The following is an 18399-nucleotide window of genomic DNA, read 5'->3' as shown; positions in this document are numbered from 1 at the left end:
TGGAATAAATATACCAAATTGAATACTTGAAAATTTGCTTAGAGAGTGGATTAAACATTCTCATGGCACACATGAAAAATGTGAGGTATTAATTAATCTGGAAACCCATATATGCCTAAGAGATTGGGTTGCAAATTCCTTGTTTTCAATTTATTAATTTTATTTATTTTTAAATATATTTTTATTGATTTCAGAGAGGAAGGGAGATGGAGAGAGAGATAAAAACATCAATGATCAGCTGCCTCCTTCATGCCCCCTACTGAGGATTGAGCCCACAACCTGGGCATGTGCCCTTGACTGAAATCGAATCCAGGACCTTCAGTCCGCAGGCTGACACTCTATCCACTGAGCCAAAACAGCTAGGGTGAATTGCAAAGTTCTTAATGCATTTATTTATTTATATGAACTTTATTGAGATTATAATGCACATTCTATACACTGCACCCCTTAAAATATACAAAGGCAAGGGAGGCCGGGGCCTCCCTTGATTCCGTGCCTCCCCCTGGTGGTCAGCGCACGTCATAGCGAGTGATCAAACTCCTGGTCTCCCGGTCAAACTTCCAAGGGGACACTATGCATATTAGCCTTTTATCTATATACTAGAGGCCCGTTGCAGGAAGATTCCTGCAAGAATAGGGCTTCCGGCGGCCAGAGCAAAGCAGAGAAGGGAGTGAAGCAGAGAAGGGAGCGAAGCCTGCCTCCGCGGACTTTGCTCCCCCTTCTCTGCTGCCTCGCTCCCTCCCATGTCCGCTGCCTCGACTCCGCTCCCATGTCCACTCCCTCGGCTCCGCTCCCGTGTCCCTTCCCTCGGCTCCACTCCCGTGTCCGCTGCCTCGGCTCCACTCCCGTGTCCACTCCCTCAGCTCCGCTCCCTGTCCACTGCCTCGGCTCCGCTCCCTGTCCACTCCCTCGGCTCCACTCCCATGTCCGCTGCCTCGACTCCGCTCCCATGTCCACTCCCTCGGCTCCGCTCCCGTGTCCCTTCCCTCGGCTCCACTCCCGTGTCCGCTGCCTCGGCTCCACTCCCTTGTCCACTCCCTCAGCTCCGCTCCCTGTCCACTCCCTCGGCTCCGCTCCCTGTCCACTCCCTTGGCTCCGCTCCCGTGTCCCTTCCCTCGACTCCGCTCCCATGTCCACTCCCTCGGCTCCGCTCCCGTGTCCCTTCCCTCGGCTCCACTCCCGTGTCCGCTGCCTCGGCTCCACTCCCGTGTCCGCTGCCTCGGCTCCACTCCCGTGTCCGCTGCCTCGGCTCCACTCCCGTGTCCGCTGCCTCGGCTCCACTCCCGTGTCCGCTGCCTCGGCTCCACTCCCGTGTCCGCTGCCTCGGCTCCACTCCCGTGTCCGCTGCCTCGGCTCCACTCCCGTGTCCGCTGCCTCGGCTCCACTCCCGTGTCCGCTGCCTCGGCTCCACTCCCGTGTCCGCTGCCTCGGCTCCACTCCCGTGTCCGCTCCCTCGGCTCCACTCCCGTGTCCGCTCCCTCGGCTCCACTCCCGTGTCCGCTCCCTCGGCTCCACTCCCGTGTCCGCTCCCTCGGCTCCGCTCCCTGTCCGCTCCCTCGGCTCCGCTCCCTGTCCACTGCCTCGGCTCCCCTCCCGTGTCCACTGCCTCGGCTCCGCTCCCTGTCCACTCCCTCGGCTCCGCGCCCTGTCCACTCCCTCGGCTCCGCTCCCTGTCCACTCCCTCGGCTCCGCTCCCTGTCCACTCCCTCGGCTCCACTCCCGTGTCCGCTGCCTCGGCTCCACTCCCATGTCCGCTGCCTCGGCTCCGCTCCCGTGTCCGCTGCCTCGGCTCCGCTCCCGTGTCCGCTGCCTCGGCTCCGCTCCCGTGTCCGCTGCCTCGGCTCCGCTCCCATGTCCGCTGCCTCGGCTCCGCTCCCTGTCCACTCCCTCGGCTCCGCTCCCTGTCCACTCCCTCGGCTCCGCTCCCTGTCCACTCCCTCGGCTCCGCTCCCATGTCCGCTGCCTCGGTTCCGCTCCCATGTCCGCTGCCTCGGCTCCCCTCCCTGTCCACTCCCTCGGCTCCCCTCCCGTGTCCGCTCCCTCGGCTCCACTCCCGTGTCCGCTGCTTCGGCTCCGCTCCCTGTCCGCTGCTTCGGCTCCGCTCCCTGTCCGCTGCCTCGGCTCCCCTCCCGTGTCCGCTGCCTCGGCTCCCCTCCCGTGTCCGCTCCCTCGGCTCCGCTCCCGTGTCCGCTCCCTCGGCTCCGCTCCCGTGTCCGCTCCCTCGGCTCCGCTCCCGTGTCCGCTCCCTCGGCTCCGCTCCCGTGTCCCTTCCCTCGGCTCCGCTCCCGTGTCCCTTCCCTCGGCTCCGCTCCCGTGTCCCTTCCCTCGGCTCCGCTCCCTGTCCACTCCCTCGGCTCCGCTCCCGGTCCACTCCCTCGGCTCCGCTCCCGTGTCCGCTCCCTCGGCTCCGCTCCCGTGTCCGCTCCCTCGGCTCCGCTCCCGTGTCCGCTGCCTCGGCTCCGCTCCCGTGTCCGCTCCCTCGGCTCCGCTCCCGTGTCCGCTCCCTCGGCTCCGCTCCCGTGTCCGCTCCCTCGGCTCCGCTCCCTGTCCACTCCCTCGGCTCCCCTCCCTGTCCACTCCCTCGGCTCCCCTCCCGTGTCCGCTCCCTCGGCTCCCCTCCCGTGTCCGCTGCCTCGGCTCCGCTCCCGTGTCCGCTGCCTCGGCTCCGCTCCCGTGTCCACTCCCTCGGCTCCGCTCCCGTGTCCACTCCCTCGGCTCCGCTCCCGTGTCCACTCCCTCAGCTCCGCTCCCGTGTCCACTGCCTTGGCTCCACTCCCATGTCCGCTGCCTCGGCTCCCTCCCTTCTCCACCACCTCGCTCCCTTCTCCAGGGCTTGGCTTCCTTCTACACTGTCTTCAGTCTTCGCTCTGCACCCGCCTATGCAAATTAACCACCATCTTTGTTGGGTTAATTTGCATACTCATCCTGATTGGCTGGTGGGCATAGCAGAGTGACATCAATTTGCACGTTTCTCTTTTATTAGTGTAGATAGATGGTCTTTCTGATTGACTTCATCCACTCATTCAGCATAATTTTTTCAAAAGACATCCATGTTGTAGTATGTACTAATATCCATTCATTTTTAGGGCCATTGTATGGATAAAACACATTGTTTATTCATCAATAAATACCTAGGAGAGGAGTTGATGAGTCATATGGTAATCCTAGGTTCCATTTTTGAGGAACTGTCAGACTATTTTCCAAGTGCCTGAACCATTTGTGTAATGAAATATTTAAAGTATTGATAGAGAAAAGTGTCCTTCCTTCGTTGTTGAGCAATATTATCCTTCAAAAGTGAGGGCGCAATAAAGACTTTCTTTATTGAAAGAAAATTAATATTGAGAGAATTAATATTGAGATACTTTGTCACCAGTACACCTGCTTTGCAAGAAATGTAAAGTAAATTCTTCAAAAGGAGGGAAAATGATGAAAAAAGGGAGAGCATTTGAGAAGGGATCAATGAAGGGAAAGTAAAATCACTTAAACATTTTTTTTATTAATCTTTGTTCAAAAATAATACTAGCAACAATATATATATATGGTAATTCTAGCTTATGGAAACTGGAGTGAATGACAGCAATATCATAAGACTCAGGGGAGGAAGAAATTGGAAAGACTGTTGTGAGGAATTTATACAATGGAAGTCATGTAGTGTTATTTCAAAGAGGACTTGGGTTGACTGTAACTATACACTGCAAATTCAATGGCAAGCCACCTATCTATATATATAAAAGGCTAATATGCAAAGTGTCCCCTTGGGAGTTCAACAGGGAGTTCGATCGCTCGCTATGATGTGCACTGACCACCAGGGGGCGGCACGGAACATGGCGGGTGATCAGTTGCGGCGGCAGGGTGCTGAGGGAGTGAGGGAAGGAGGAGGTGGGGAGGTGGGGGGGAATCGTGCGGTAGCAGTGCCTGGGCAGTGAGGGAAGGAGGAGGTGGGAGGTGGGGAATCTGATGGGCCCTGATCACTGGCCAGGCCTTGAGACCCTACCCATGCACGAATTTTGTGCACTGGGCCTCTAGTAAAAAATACTTACAATTGATATGTTAAAAAAAGAAGAGAAATGGAATCAGGTAACGTACTCAAAGACAGAGAATTCAGAAAAAGATGGGAAATAAAGAACAAGAGCAACAAACAAAAAATACTAAAAATTATGGCATATATATTTTTTTAAAAAAATATTTTTATTGATTTCAGGGAGGAAGGGAGAGGGAAAGAAAGATAGAAACATCAATAATGAGAGAGAATGATTGATAGGCTGCCTCCTGCACATCCCCCACCAGAATCGAACCCGGGACCCTTCAGTCCACAGGCTGTAGCTCTATCCACTGAGCCAAACCTGCTAGGGCTAGGGCATATATTAATCCAACTATATCAGTAATCACTTTAAAAGTCAATGTTCTAAATACAATTGAAAGATAGATACTATCATAGTAGATTAAAAAAAATAACACCACCAGTTATATATTGTCTATAACAACAATAAAGACAGATTAAGACTACGGATGGAAGAAACTATATTAATTAACGTTAAAAGATAGCTGTAGAAAAAAAAAGGATAGCTGAAATACCCATACCAATTTCAGACAAAGCACAGGGATAAAGAGAGGCTTTATAGAGTGATAAAGAGGTCAAGTATTCAAGGAGATACAGTGCTCGTGTTCATGGATATAACAGTATAGTGGCAAAATACACCAGGGAAAAATGGATAGAACTGCAAGGAGAAACAGATGAGTCCATTATTATACTTAAGACTTAAACAGCTCTCTATTAATAATTACAACTACAACCAGAAAAGCCATAGTTGAGTTCTTTTAAAAATATACGTTTTTATTATTATTATTATTGCTTAAAGTATTACAAAGGGTATTACATATGTATCCTTTTTTCCCCCGCCCTTGACAATCCCCTGGCCTCTCCTACCCCCCAGAGTCTTATGTCCATTGGTTATGCTTATATGCATGCAAAAAAAAATACATATTTTTTTAAACTGATATTTTAGAGAGAGAGGAAGGAAAAGGGAAAGGGGGAGAAGAGATAGAACCCTCGATCAGCCGGCAGCCCAGGCATGTGCCTTGACCGGGAATCGAACCAGCAACCTCTTCGTGATTGGGTTGATGCTCAACCACTGAGCCACAACTGGCCAGACTAGAAAAGCAACAGTTGAATTGAAGAGTGGCATCAAGCAATTGGATTTAATTGAAAAATTTAATACTTAATCAAACAACAGCTGAATACACATTCTTTTCAAGTTCACACTGAAAATTCATGAGGACATAACACATTCTGGGACATGACACAGTAACACATCTGAAAGTATAGAAATCATACAAAATATACTCTCAGACCACAAAGGCATTCATCTAGAAACTAATACCAGAAAGACATTGAAAAACACTCAAATATTTGGAGTTTAAACACCACCAGGGTTTCTGCCTGATTATGTTCCCAGTTTGCAAACTCTAAGACCCTTGAGTAAATCTCTATAATTGATTTCCAAAAAAGGAGATTATCCAGTTAGAAGATAAAAAATAAAATCAAAAGGAATGAAGAAAGCTTATATGATTAGGTGACACCAGAAAAAGAAATAATATGCACATTATAAAAATCCCAGAGGACAGAGAGTGATGGGTAAAAAGCTTACCTAAATAAATAATGGCGGAAACGTTCCCAAATGTTGTGAGAGAGATGGGCATCCAAATACATAAAACTCAAAGATCCTGGAACAGATTGAATAATAAAAAAAAAAAAGACCCCACCAAGGTGTATTATAAGCAAATTACCCAAAATCAAAGACAAAGAGAATTTTGAGAGTAGGAAGGGGAAAGTGACACATCATTTACAAGGGAGCCTCCATTTTTACGGATTTCTAAGCAGAAAACTGAGGACATGAGAGGGTGGCATGATATACACCAAACCAGGGGTCCTCAAACTACGGCCCGCGGGCCACATGCAAATACAAATATTGTATTTGTTCCCGTTTTGTTTTTTTACTTCAAAATAAGATGTGCAGTGTGCATAGGAATTTGTTCATAGTTGTTTTTTTTAACTATAGTCCGGCCCTCCAACGGTCTGAGGGACAGTGAACTGGCCCCCTGTTTAAAAAGTTTGAGGACCCCTGCACCAAACATTGAAAGTAGTGCCAACCAAGAACACTGTACAATGCATATGAATTTACCAAGATGTACACATTATCTTGCAGTTTTACTTGTCAATTATACCTCAATAAAGCTGGGGAGGGTGCAGAAAAAAAGGCAATAAAGCAAAGTGTTTGGATGGGCAAAAAAATAAAACAAAGAACACTGTACACAGCAAAGCTGTCCCTCAGAAATGAGTAAAAGAGAAAGATTTTTGCCAACAAATCTATGCTGAGGGAGCTCATCATCACAGACCTGCTTTATAAGAAATGCTACTAGGATTTCAAACTGAAATGAAAAGATGCTAATTAGTAACATAAAAATATATAAAAGTACAAAATAAAAGTAATTACTCAAAGAAAATAAAAATTGGTTGTTTGAAACTATAAACCAAACTGACAAACCTTTAGCTAGACTAAGAAAAAAAGAGAACAGATTCAAGTTAATAATATCAGAAATAAAAGGTTTCTGGGTCTAGGGCCTTATTTGGTGTAAACACAGCCTCCAGGTTGTGATAATCCACTGTGAGGTATTATTCATTCTTCCCAGGTTTAAGAACAAGCCAAATTCAGCTGTTATAAGAAATAATCACTGGGAATAATCACTTCTTCACTAATAAGTTTTATATAATTGTTTTAGTCTTTCAAGGCCCAATTTTTTTTTTTTTAAGGAACTGTTTTTGTGGGGTTTTTTAACATATATTTTTATTGATTTCAGAGAGAAAGAGAGAGGGAGAGAGAAACATCAATAATGAGACAGAATCATTGATAGGCTGCCTTCTGCACACCCCCTACTGGGGATCAAGCCCACAACTGCCTTCCCCTGCCGCAACCCTGCTGGGACCCGCCTCCTCCATAGGAGGTGGCGGAGACACTGGGACCAACCCTCCTCCGCGATGCGCAGAGCCATGGGACCCCCAGGTTTCACTGCACGGAGTGGCCGCCAGGCCCCACCTCCGCTGTGCACACGGCCATCTTGTGACAACAGTCGCGCTTGAGGGCTTGACGCCATCTAAGCTTTTATTAGTATAGATCAGTGGTTCTCCACCTTCCTAATGCCGAGACCCTTTAATACAGTTCCTCATGTTGTGGTGACCCCCAATTTCATTGTTACAAATTGAACATAATTAAAGCATAGTGATTAATCACAAAAACAGTATGTAATTATATATGTGTTTTCCGATGGTCTTAGGCGACCTCCAAAGGGGTCGTGACCCACAGGTTAAGAACCGCTGGTATAGATGAACCATTGGTTTGGAGTTTTCCTGTTCACTATGGGCTACTTAATGACAATGGGTGCTATGACCAAGGATATCTTAGGCAAGAGATGTGTTCTAAGATGGTTAGGTGAGACATGCCCATTTGTCCCCTATTTGCATTTAGTGACCCCACTAACATCATCAATGGCCCCTTGTTTACATTTAGTGTGATCCCTATGTAACTAATTTGAGACCTAGTACTGATTGCATGAGAATTTGTATATTACAGCAGGTGGCAAAATTATTCAAAACCTATGCTGTAGAGGCCACCAAACGGAACAGTGTCCCTGATCTTTTTTGTTGTGTGATTCTTTCAGTATATTTTAGATTTTCAATTGGATCAAATTATGGATCTCTGTTTCAGTATTTTTTTTTTCTTGTTCCCTGCCTCTTGTCCTTGCCTGTTTGTTTGTTTGTTTGTTTTTGTTGGGGGTTTTTTGGTCTCTAAATATATTTCAGGGAATGTGTCCTCTCTACCCTGGTCTTTATACATTTTTTTCCCTCCAGAGGGCCTCAAAACACTACCATTAGGAGCTTCCCTATGACAATTATTTTATAGAGTTTAAGGACCCTGAACTTACTTGAAATAATGACTTGGTTGTGCCACAAGGGTGCCCTGGGTGTTGTCCCCTTAATCCCAAAGGCCAGGATCTTCGTGCAGAAGGGGGCGCACAACAGGGGTACTTAAGGGTCCTGGGGAGCCCTCTGGTATCAGGGATGTGGACACAACCAGCCACCTACTGGCTGCCTTTGCCCCCTCTTCTTTCTCTGTTGAATAACTGCTCTTCCACAAATGACAACTAGATAGGGCCATCTGCACTGTTGTGTTTACCCTCTTTTACCCCAATCCCTGGAGTATGTTGGTGCCAACCCAGCCTCTGTCACAGCTTCACTCTGACACAGATAAATCCCAGTAAAGACATCAAGCCAGGACCACTGTAAGGAAGGCCCTAATCCCATACTCCTGCTCCCAAATGCCTAGAAATTCTCAGATCTGCACATTCTGGTTGGCACCTCAGCAAACTGAGGCTTGGTAGTCTCAGCAATGCCATACAGGGCACAGCTCACAGCAGAGCAGGTGAGCAAGTCAAAGCAAGAGGAGACAGACCAAAGTAGTGGTCATGTGGGGACATGCTGCTCACATAGCCAACTGTTATGGTCACCTGCAGAGGCGTGGTTCCCATGCTGAGATTAATGCTGGTGTGCACTCCCCACCCCCCAAACACACACACACACACGCACGCACGCACACGCACACGCGCGCGAGCCTGGAGAAGGCAGAATACAGCTTGACTTACATAATAGAGGTCTTTGAGAGGCCAGGGCAGGCTGACCAAGAAGCTGTGAAAAAGCTTCAGAGAGCAAGGAAAAGAGCCTAGCCTGGGGTTTTATTGTGGCTGGAAGTGTTAAAGAAAAAAAGATTCAGTGGCACTTCTCAATGATGGTAAGGCACATTGTATTCAAAACCATTTCAATAGGTACAGAGACAATTGTGGTAGGATTTCTTAGTGGGTGAGAAATAAGACCGGGCTCAAATCTGAGAACAGCATAGGCAAGTGGGAATTCATGGCCTAAGGGCAGGTAGGAGATCAGTGAATGGAAAATTACTAAGAATCAGATGTTAGAAGATTACTGCTAAACTGACCAAACAGGATTCTTATTATAGACAGGCCCAGGAGATCAGACATCACCTGATGATGGAGGAGGAACCTTATCAGACATGGAGGGTGGTCAGCTAGGAGGGTGGGGGATTCTGGATCACCTGACTTAGCAGGGTTCCTGTTAAACGGAGTTTTATAAGAAGTGCAAAGATAGGCCTAGGACAGCCGGGGCTGTAGCCATTTGAAATGAATAAAACTAAAAAAAAATAAAAAATAAAGACCGTACCCTTTTATGTAATGATGTTTACTTTGAATTTATATTAGTTCACACAAACACTCCATCCATGCTTTTGTTCCGGCCCTCCGGTCCAGTTGAAGAACCCATTGTGGCCCTTGAGTCAAAAAGTTTCCCACCCCTGGCCTAGGAGAAAGTTCAGGAGCCTGGCTAAAGTTGCTCAAGCAAAGAAGAATTTTGCACACAAACAGGGGCTTGTGTGGTTGGAATCTGAAGCCAGTGTCAGAGGAAGGAGACTGGACTTTCGCATCAGCCTGTCCAGGGGTGGACAACAAGGAAAGAGGGAGGGGGAGGCTTAAGCTCTCAGCAAATACCAAACAATGTGGAGTCTGACTGCTCATTATAAGAACAAACATGGGTAAGAAAAATATGTATTTGCAATGACTTGTTTATATATAAAGAAACACTAACAGAAAGTCCAAGAAATGATCAAAACTGTGTATTTGAGGGTGGATGCAGTAACATTGCTACAGGACCAGGATATGTGAGCAGTGGGTCTTCTTAGTTAGATTTTCCTATCTTACAAATTTAAGATAAACTCATAAATTTGTATACACCAAATACAAATATGCAAATACATATTTTTCTTACCCATGTTTGTCCTTATAATGAGCAGTCAGACTCCACATTGTTTGGTATTTGCTGAGAGCTTAAGCCTCCCCCTCCCTCTTTCCTTGTTGTCCACCCCTGGACAGGCTGATGCGAAAGTCCAGTCTCCTTCCTCTGACACTGGCTTCAGATTCCAACCACACAAGCCCCTGTTTTACCATCTAGTAGTCCTTTAACTTTAACTTTTGTACATAGTAAAGTACTGTTAGGATTTGATCCCTTTAAGCATAAACAATTATAAAAAGTATATACCACACAAAATAAAAAATTTCAAAAATTCTTGCCAACTAAAAGGACAAGTTGCATCCTAGTTTGTCCCTTCTCTATATCTCACACAGGTGTTATTTGAGGAATAAGTAGCATATTATAATGCATTAGGGAGTTCAGTTATGCTCCAAAAGGTAGTAGGGATTTTAAAGATAAGCTTTGATTACTTTTCCTTACATCAATTGAAATAATGACTTAGTTGTGCCACATCAATTACTTTAGCCTTTTAAATTTCAACTAGAGGCCCGATGCACGAAATTCGTGCAAGAGTAGGCCTTCCTTCCCCTGGCGGCCGGCACCAACTTCCCTCTGGCACTAGGGACACGGGCTTCCCTCGCAGCCTCAGCTTCGTCTGGAATGTCTGTCGTCCGGTCTAATTAGCATATTATGCTTTTATTATTATAGATGTTCTTTAGGGACATGAATACCCACAAACAAACATGGATGTAAGAATGAAAAATGGATCTATGAGGTTAAATACATTTATCTCATATCAACAGGTTCTCTTGCTTAAAGGGAACAAAAATTCTATTTAGTTCCACTATTTACTTGCCTTACCAACATCATCTCTCTCAATCAACTCACATGTTTAATCCCAAGAAACCAAAAATCATACTTCCCACATAGAGAATAAATTTGCCAAGCGCTCAGGGAAACTAGAGTCAAAGGCTGCACTATTCAGTTGATAAAGGACCAAAAGAAACAAGTACTGGAATCAGCTCAGATGAGCAGCCTGCTTCCCACAGGACAGAAGGAGAGCTGCTTTCAGAAGGTTCCATATCCCAGACTCTCCAGGTTGAGACAGAACCCCTGCAGTGGATCTGTCCCTGGGGAAGGAGGGAGGGACACCTGAGCAGCCCCAGGAGTGAAGTCTGGGAGCTCCTACACCCTCCTCTCCCGGGGAATAATGGAAACGCTCCCTCTCTCAGGCTTCAGCTCACAGTGAGGAATGCTCAGCTGGATTCAGTGTCGGGTTCTAACCCAAATGAACTCCCAAAGTCACAATCCCTAACCCAGGACACACACTCCAGACTTTCACAGACTTTCTCAACGTGCACAAATGACACTCTGAGTGCACCCACACTGGGGATGCAAAACTCCAACCTATATGCCTAGAAACAGGCCCAGGGGAAGCACAACTAAAACCTCAGAAGGAGCTTCACACTCCTCCCCCAGGTGTACCTGCAGCCCCAGCTCTCCAGGCTATAGAGGCTCCTTCCACGGTGGCTGAGAGCAGGTAGGACACCTGCAGGGGGAGGCTCCCCAGAAAAAACAAGCTGAGCCTTCATGTACTTCCCTTTGCAGGCTCAAGGGGACCTTAGTTTGGGTCACTGACAATAGGCTCCCCAAAATGGAGCTGCTCTGGACTATCCTATGTGTTCAATGACACAACGCCCGTTGGAACAATCTGGCAAAAACACTAAAACCCAGTCTTCAAGAAAAGGGATGAAAATTGTGAGGCTGATGATGGAAGGAGACTTGACTTGGGGTGGTCAACACACAATACAATACACAGGTAATGTATTGTAGAACTATGCATCTAAAACCTGTACAGTTTTATTAACTAATATCACCTCAATAAATTCAACTAAAAACAAGAAAATTGTAAGGCACTTTGCTGACTGAACAAGAAACCTCATTAAGTATGTACTGGATTGCCCAAAAAAAAAAAAAAAAAAAAAAAAAAAAAAAAAGATGTTCCCCAGCTAGGAAAGATCCTGGGACTTCCCGCAAAAGGATTTTATACAATGTAGTTCCGGGACAGTTCTCTCATGTAAAATATCCACAAACAAAAAATAAGCTCCATTAAAACAGCCATCCCTTGGACAAATGAAAATTACAATATGGGTCTACATAGTACAGAATGCAGAATCTTGGAGGGAAGGTGGGGGGGTGGGAAGTGACCAACCAAAGAACTTGCGTGCATATATGCATAACCCCCCCAAAGGGCACAGACAGCGGGGCGGTGAGGGCCTGGGGCGGGGCGGGCTGGAGGGAAATAATGGGGGGAAGAGGTGGACATATGTAATACTTTCAACAATAAAGATTTATAAAAAAAATAGAAAATAATCACACTGCTCAACTTTAAAAAAAAATAAGTAGAATTTGGGTCTGTTTGAAATGCACCCCGGAGGACAAGTAGTTGATTATGATTCTTGAATCAGAAAGGGGAATTGGCGTTTGGGAATAGAGGGAGGGAGGGACTTGGAAATTCGGGCAGTTCTTGTCAGATTGCGGTGGTAGAGGGTCCAGGGTTGTGGGTTTGAGAACCCCCCCCCCCCCCCGCTCCCTAAACATTGGGGAAACTCAGGAGAAAACGGGTCCCCCTGCAAAGGAAGGACGGACCTGGAAGCCCACGGACCACACCGCCTCCCACGCAGGAAACCACGGAGTCACGACTGTCCCCTGATGACCCTCCCTGTGGTCACCACAACACCTGGGAGAGTCAGGGGGGCGGGCACGGAGAGGCTCAGGGCCAACGTCGCCGCTGGCAGTGACCGGACCGGACCGGACCGGACGCCCGGCCTCGGCCGCCAGCTCTGCCCCCACCCACGAGCCGAGGAGACGGAGGGCCGCCCCGCCCCTCACCCCCCACCCTCTACCCCCGACCCCCGGGGGGAAGAGGGGGGCTCATCTGCAGACTCCGAACCTGACCACTGGAGGCCGAGCCCGGCCACAGCCGGTTCCAACCAGCCCAGCCTCTCGTCCCAGCTCGGGGACACCCAGTCCCACACACTCACCATTTCCCAGCTTCTAGGGTCCCCCCGGCAACGCCCCTTCGGCTCCCGCAGGCGGCTTAGCTCACAGTGGGACTGGCGCTGACGCAGACACACCTGGGCCGTCAGCGTCAGCCGCGCGGGAGACACGTGACCCAGGAGCGGCCACACGGTTGGCTGGGTGTTGCTTCTGCGCCTCTGATTGGACAGTTCACAAAGGCCCGCCTCCCGCATTTCCTAGCGACAACTCAGGGAACCAGCTCTGGCCTGGGGGTGAGAACTGGCCTTCAGGAACGGTTTGCTCTTCTTTTTAAGTTTTTATTCATTTTAGGGAAAGGAAGGGGGCGGGAGCGGGGGAGGGGGGCGACGGAGCGGAGGGGAAAGAGACAGACAGACAGACAGACATGTGAGAGAGACACATGGGAAACCGAGGCCAGGGATAGAGCCTGCAACCCATGTTGGTGCCCTTGACCTCTCCGTTCCTGGCCAGCACTCTAACCAATGAGCCACACCAGTGAGGGCAACAAGAGAGGTTTGAACTGCATGTGTTCCCTTATAAGCAGCAGCTCAGACCCTTGTTTTTAAAGGGAGGCTGTAGTTTCCATCTGTGGTTGGGAAAACCAGGTGGAGGGCTGGTTTGAGTTATGCAAAGATTTTTGACTGGGCAGTTGGCACCCTAATCCACACACTGATCAAGGGACAATCCATATTCCCATCACACACTTAAACTTAGTAAATACAGTGGGGCCTTGACTTACGAGTGTCCCGACGAGTTTTTTGAGATACCAGCTGTCTCTCAGCAGATTTTTTGCATTGAGTTGATAGAGTAATTTGAGTTAAGGAGCTCCTTAACGAGCTCGGTCTCCGAACGAATTAAACTCGTAAGTCAAGGCCCCACTGTACAGTTATTTACAATTTTAATAACTCTTTAAAAGTTTTCTAGACAGTATATATAAATTACTCGAGTCTTATCAGATTATTTACATTTTTTTTCTTTCAGTGGGAGTTTTCACATGTAGAGATGTGGCCACACTAAAATCTTTCTCACACTATTTACATTTACTAGGTTTTACTCAGTGAGTCTTCTTATGCCTTTGAAAAGCAGAGGGATCAATATAGGCTTCCCCACATTCTTCACATGTATACGGTTTCTCTCCAGTGTGCACTCTCAAATGTAATTAAAGGATTTTGTTACAAGCGAAGGCTTTTTTACATTCCTTGCATTTAAATGGCCTCGCTCCATGATGCTTTTTCATGTATTTGTAAGGAACTATAATCTCTGTAGGTTTTACCACATTGTTTACATTCATAGGATTTCTCTCCAGCGTGGGTTCTTTCGTGTCTGTGATACCAGCTAAGGCGACTGAATGCTTTTCCACATTCCTTACACAGATAAGGAGTATTTCCAGTGAGCATGCATATTCATGTGCACTCAGAGGGAGCTGCGGTAACTGTAGGCTTCTCCACAATGTTTACATTCACAGGATTTCCATCCACTGTGAGTCTCTTTGTGTATTTGTAAGGTACTGTCTTGTTGAGTGCTCTTCCACATTCCTTACATTTATAGGGTTTTTCTGCTTTGTGAGCCCATTTGTGTGGTTCTAAGGAACTGTGATGTCTGAAGGCCTTCCCACATAACTTACATTCATAGCATTTCTCTTCAGTGTGAGTTCTTTTCATGTCTTTGAAAGCTTCGATAATTTCGGAGGGCTTTTCCACAGTGTTTGCACCAGTAGCACTTGTCTCCAGTGCAGGTTCTCTCACAGGTCTGACGAGAAGCTGAAGAACTAAAGGTTTTCCTACACACCTTATATTTATGAGGAGCATCTGCAGTATGTGTGATCATGTGTCTTGGAAGCAATTTGAGCCCCATAAAGGCTTTTCCACATTTTTTACATTTATAGGTTTTCTCTTCATTGTGAGCTCTTTCATGGATTTCAATACACTGAAGGGAACTAAAGACATGCCTACATATGTTACATTTATTTGACTTCTCTCTATATTTCTGATACTCAGAAGACTTATGTCCAGTGTGACATCTGGTGTGCCTGTTATGGGATGAATGATCTGTGAAGACTGTCCTACAGCCTCTGTATTCATATGGTTTTACTCTGGGACAAGATGGCTTGTTCAGGTTGAGATTTTGATTTCAGAGAAGAAGGGAGAAGGAGAGAGAGAGATAAAAACATCAATGATGAGCCGAAACCGGTTTGGCTCAGTGGATAGAGCGTCGGCCTGCAGACTGAAGGGTCCCGGGTTCGATTCCGGTCAAGGGCATGTACTTGGGTTGCGGGCACATCCCCAGTGGGAGATGTGCAGGAGGCAGCTGATCGATGTTTCTCTCTCATCGATGTTTCTAACTCTCTATCTCTCTCCCTTCCTCTCTGTAAAAAATCAATAAAATATATTTTAAAAAAAAACATCAATGATGAGAGAGAATCATTGATCGGCTGCCTCCTGCATGCCCTCCTACTGGGAATTGAGCCTGCAACCTGGGCATGTGACCTTGACCGGAATCGAACCTGGAACCCTTCAGTCCAAAGGCCAACACTCTATCACCTAAGCCAAACCAGGTAGGGCCAAATATTACCATTTTAATACCATGATTGCATTGGGAGAAAATTCATTTTTTTCCTTATTACTCACTATTTACAGCATTCCTAAGTCAGTCATATATGCATTCAATGAACAGAATTTAGTTCAGAACTAAAAGCTGTCCAACCAGCAAACCTCAGAGTCTATTTGGTCTTTGGTAACTCAAGTTTAAACAAGGTGCAGCAGACCATATTTTACTAAAGTCCTCCAGGACATTACAAGTAATCAGATGCATGTGGCTGAATGAAAATATTCTATGGAGAAGCACTGCTTTTAATATATATATATATATATATATATATATATATATATATATATGTATATCTCCTATCTAATAAAAGAGAAACATAGTAATTAGCGTACAACCGCTACCCTTCCCATTGGCTAGTCAGGGCGATATGCAAATTATCTGCCAGCCAAGATGGCGGCCGGCAGCCAGGTAGCTTGAAACTAACATGAGGCTTGCTTGCTTCAGTGACGGAGGACTCCAACGTTCTACGCCTGCTGCTGCCGGCCTCTGAGCTGCAACTCTAAGCAACTATGTTACAAATATAGAAGCTAAACAAAACCCCAGAAACCTGCTTTAGTCGCTGGGCTTCAGCCAGCAGGATTGCAACATTGTTTCAAATACAGAAGGTAAACAAAGGCCAGAAACCTGCTTTCAGCAGCGGAGGCCTAAGAGCTGGAGCCTCAGAGCTAAAGCTGGCCCAGAATTAAAAAAAAGAAAAAAAGGAGCGGTTAGGAGCTTCAGTCACCCGCCAGCCTGAAAACAGCCCTCAGCCCCTCACCCAGACTGTCCAGGCACCCCAGTGGGGACCCCCACCCTGAAGGGTGTGTGACCAGCTGCAAACAGCCATCATCCCCTCATCCAGGCTGTCCAGGCACCCCAGTGGGGACCCCCACCCTGGTCCAGGACACCCTTCAGGGCAAACCAGCCGGCCCCCACCTGTGCACCAGGCCTCTATATAGTAAAAGGGCAATATGCCTCCCAGCACCGGGATCAGCGTGACAGGGGGCAGCGCCCAAACCCCCTGATCAGCCCTGCTCTGTGCCTGATAGGGGGAGCTCCCCAACCCCAATCGCCCTGCGGCTCTGTGTGTGACAGGCTGTGGTGCCCCAACCCCCTGATCGGCCCTGCTCTGTGTGTGACAGGGTGCGGCGCCCCAACCCCCCCCCCCACCCCCCCACAGGCCCTGCTCTGTGTGACGGGGTAGAGCCATAACCTCCCCATCAGCCCTGCCCTGAGTGTGACAGGGTGCGGCGCCCCAACCCCCTGATCGACCCTGCTCTGTGCGTGACAGGGTACGGAGCCCCCCTCAACTCCCTCCCTCCCTTACACTCGCTCTGAAAAAGCAATGGAAAAAAAATACGTTATAGATATATCCATATCCTTGAATGAGGATTAACAAAACAAAGCTGGTTCTTTAACCAGATGAATGACATTTATAACCATTCTAAGAAAAGAGGGAGGCAGGAATTACAACATAAAACCATCATAAGGCCATGAGGTATGAGAAGTGATCACTGAAGCTTTATAATGAAGAAGACTCTGAGGACACTACCAGGTGTGCCTGTTGTTGCACAATTTAAACATTCTAGAGCAGCGGTTCTCAACCTGTGGGTTGCGACCCCTTTGGGGGTCGAACCACCCTTTCACAGGGGTCGCCTAAGACCATCGGAAAACACATATATAATTACATATTGTTTCTGTGATTAATCACTATGCTTTAATTACGTTCAATTTGTAACAATGAAATTGGGGGTCACCACAACATGAGGAACTGTATTAAAGGGTCGTGGCATTAGGAAGGTTGAGAACCCCTGTGAGCTTTCTACAGTAAAGGCGCCTATTCTAAAGCTGGGCAGTTTGCATGTAACAGCACAAATCAGCTCAAGTGTATTTGTAAACAAAAAATATTTCCCTCACAAACACCAAAATAATCTAGATGATGTGGTGGATGCTGAGAGAACTATAGTTACTTCTTCATGGAGTCAGAAACTTTGTGGCATTTTATTTATTAAACTAGTTTTTAAAATGAAACCTGCTCTAGCCGGTTTGGCTCAGTGGATAGAGCATCGGCCTGCGGACTGAAGGGTCCTGGGTTCAAGTCCGGTCAAGGGCACATGCCCAGGTTGTGATCCCCAGTGGGGGTTGTGCAGGAGGCAGCTGATCAATGATTCTCTCTCATCATTGATGTTTCTATCTCTCTCTTCCTTACTTTCTGAAAAAATAAAATAAAATAAAATAAACCAAGGCATCAGGGCCTAATATATTTCAGGCAATGGTCCATCTCCTTTTTGCAAGCTTCTTTTCAATATATGTATGTCCCAAATGTCAAAAGAGTGTCCACCAAGAAGAACATCATACATGTAACGCCATATCTATTATCCCGGGGTGAGGTAAATGCAGTTCAGATCTGACCTGCAGAGACTGTGCAGTGGTAATGGTGTTCACGTTCCCTGAGAGTAACCAGGTAAAGGTGTATCACAGCCCTTCAAGGTGAAACCCAACTGCCCTAAAAGGCTTTTGAAATAGGCACTTAACAGAACAGATCTATCCAAATCTATGACAGCAGAGTACATACCAAATGCTGAGTAGATGGAATCAGTAATTTTGATAATGTTGGGAACTGGAAGTGAGGGTTAATTTGGTACAAGCACATCATCAAGGTTGCAATAATCCATTGTGAAGAATCATTCATTCTTTCCAGATTTAAGAACAGGCCAGCCCTAGCCAGTTTTTCAGGGTGGTTAGAATGCTGGCCTGCAGACTGAAGGGTCTCATGGTTTGATGCTGGTCAAGGGCACGTACCCCCCTAGCCCCGGTTGAGGCGTATGCAGAAGGTAACCAATCCATGTGTCTCTCTCACACTGATGTTTCTCTCGCTCTTTCCTCCCTTCCGAGAGAGAGAGAGA

At 47.1% G+C, this 18399-nt stretch overlaps 1 protein-coding gene across 1 annotated transcript in view; it reads right to left on the bottom strand.

Moving 5' to 3' along the window:
• LOC118652675 (zinc finger protein 14-like) overlaps positions 1–13122 on the bottom strand; it is a 35586-nt gene extending 22464 nt beyond the window's left edge. Inside the window, exon 1 of the mRNA XM_036302730.1 lies at positions 12913–13122. Within this exon, the coding sequence (XP_036158623.1) occupies positions 12913–13122 (210 nt within the window). The remainder of the gene's footprint in view (positions 1–12912) is intronic.
• Positions 13123–18399: the final 5277 nt, after the last annotated feature.

The sequence above is a fragment of the Myotis myotis genome, unplaced genomic scaffold (genome assembly GCF_014108235.1).
Source record: "Myotis myotis isolate mMyoMyo1 unplaced genomic scaffold, mMyoMyo1.p scaffold_m19_p_33, whole genome shotgun sequence".
Lineage (NCBI taxonomy): Eukaryota > Metazoa > Chordata > Mammalia > Chiroptera > Vespertilionidae > Myotis > Myotis myotis.
This window is presented reverse-complemented; position numbering and strand designations above follow the sequence as displayed.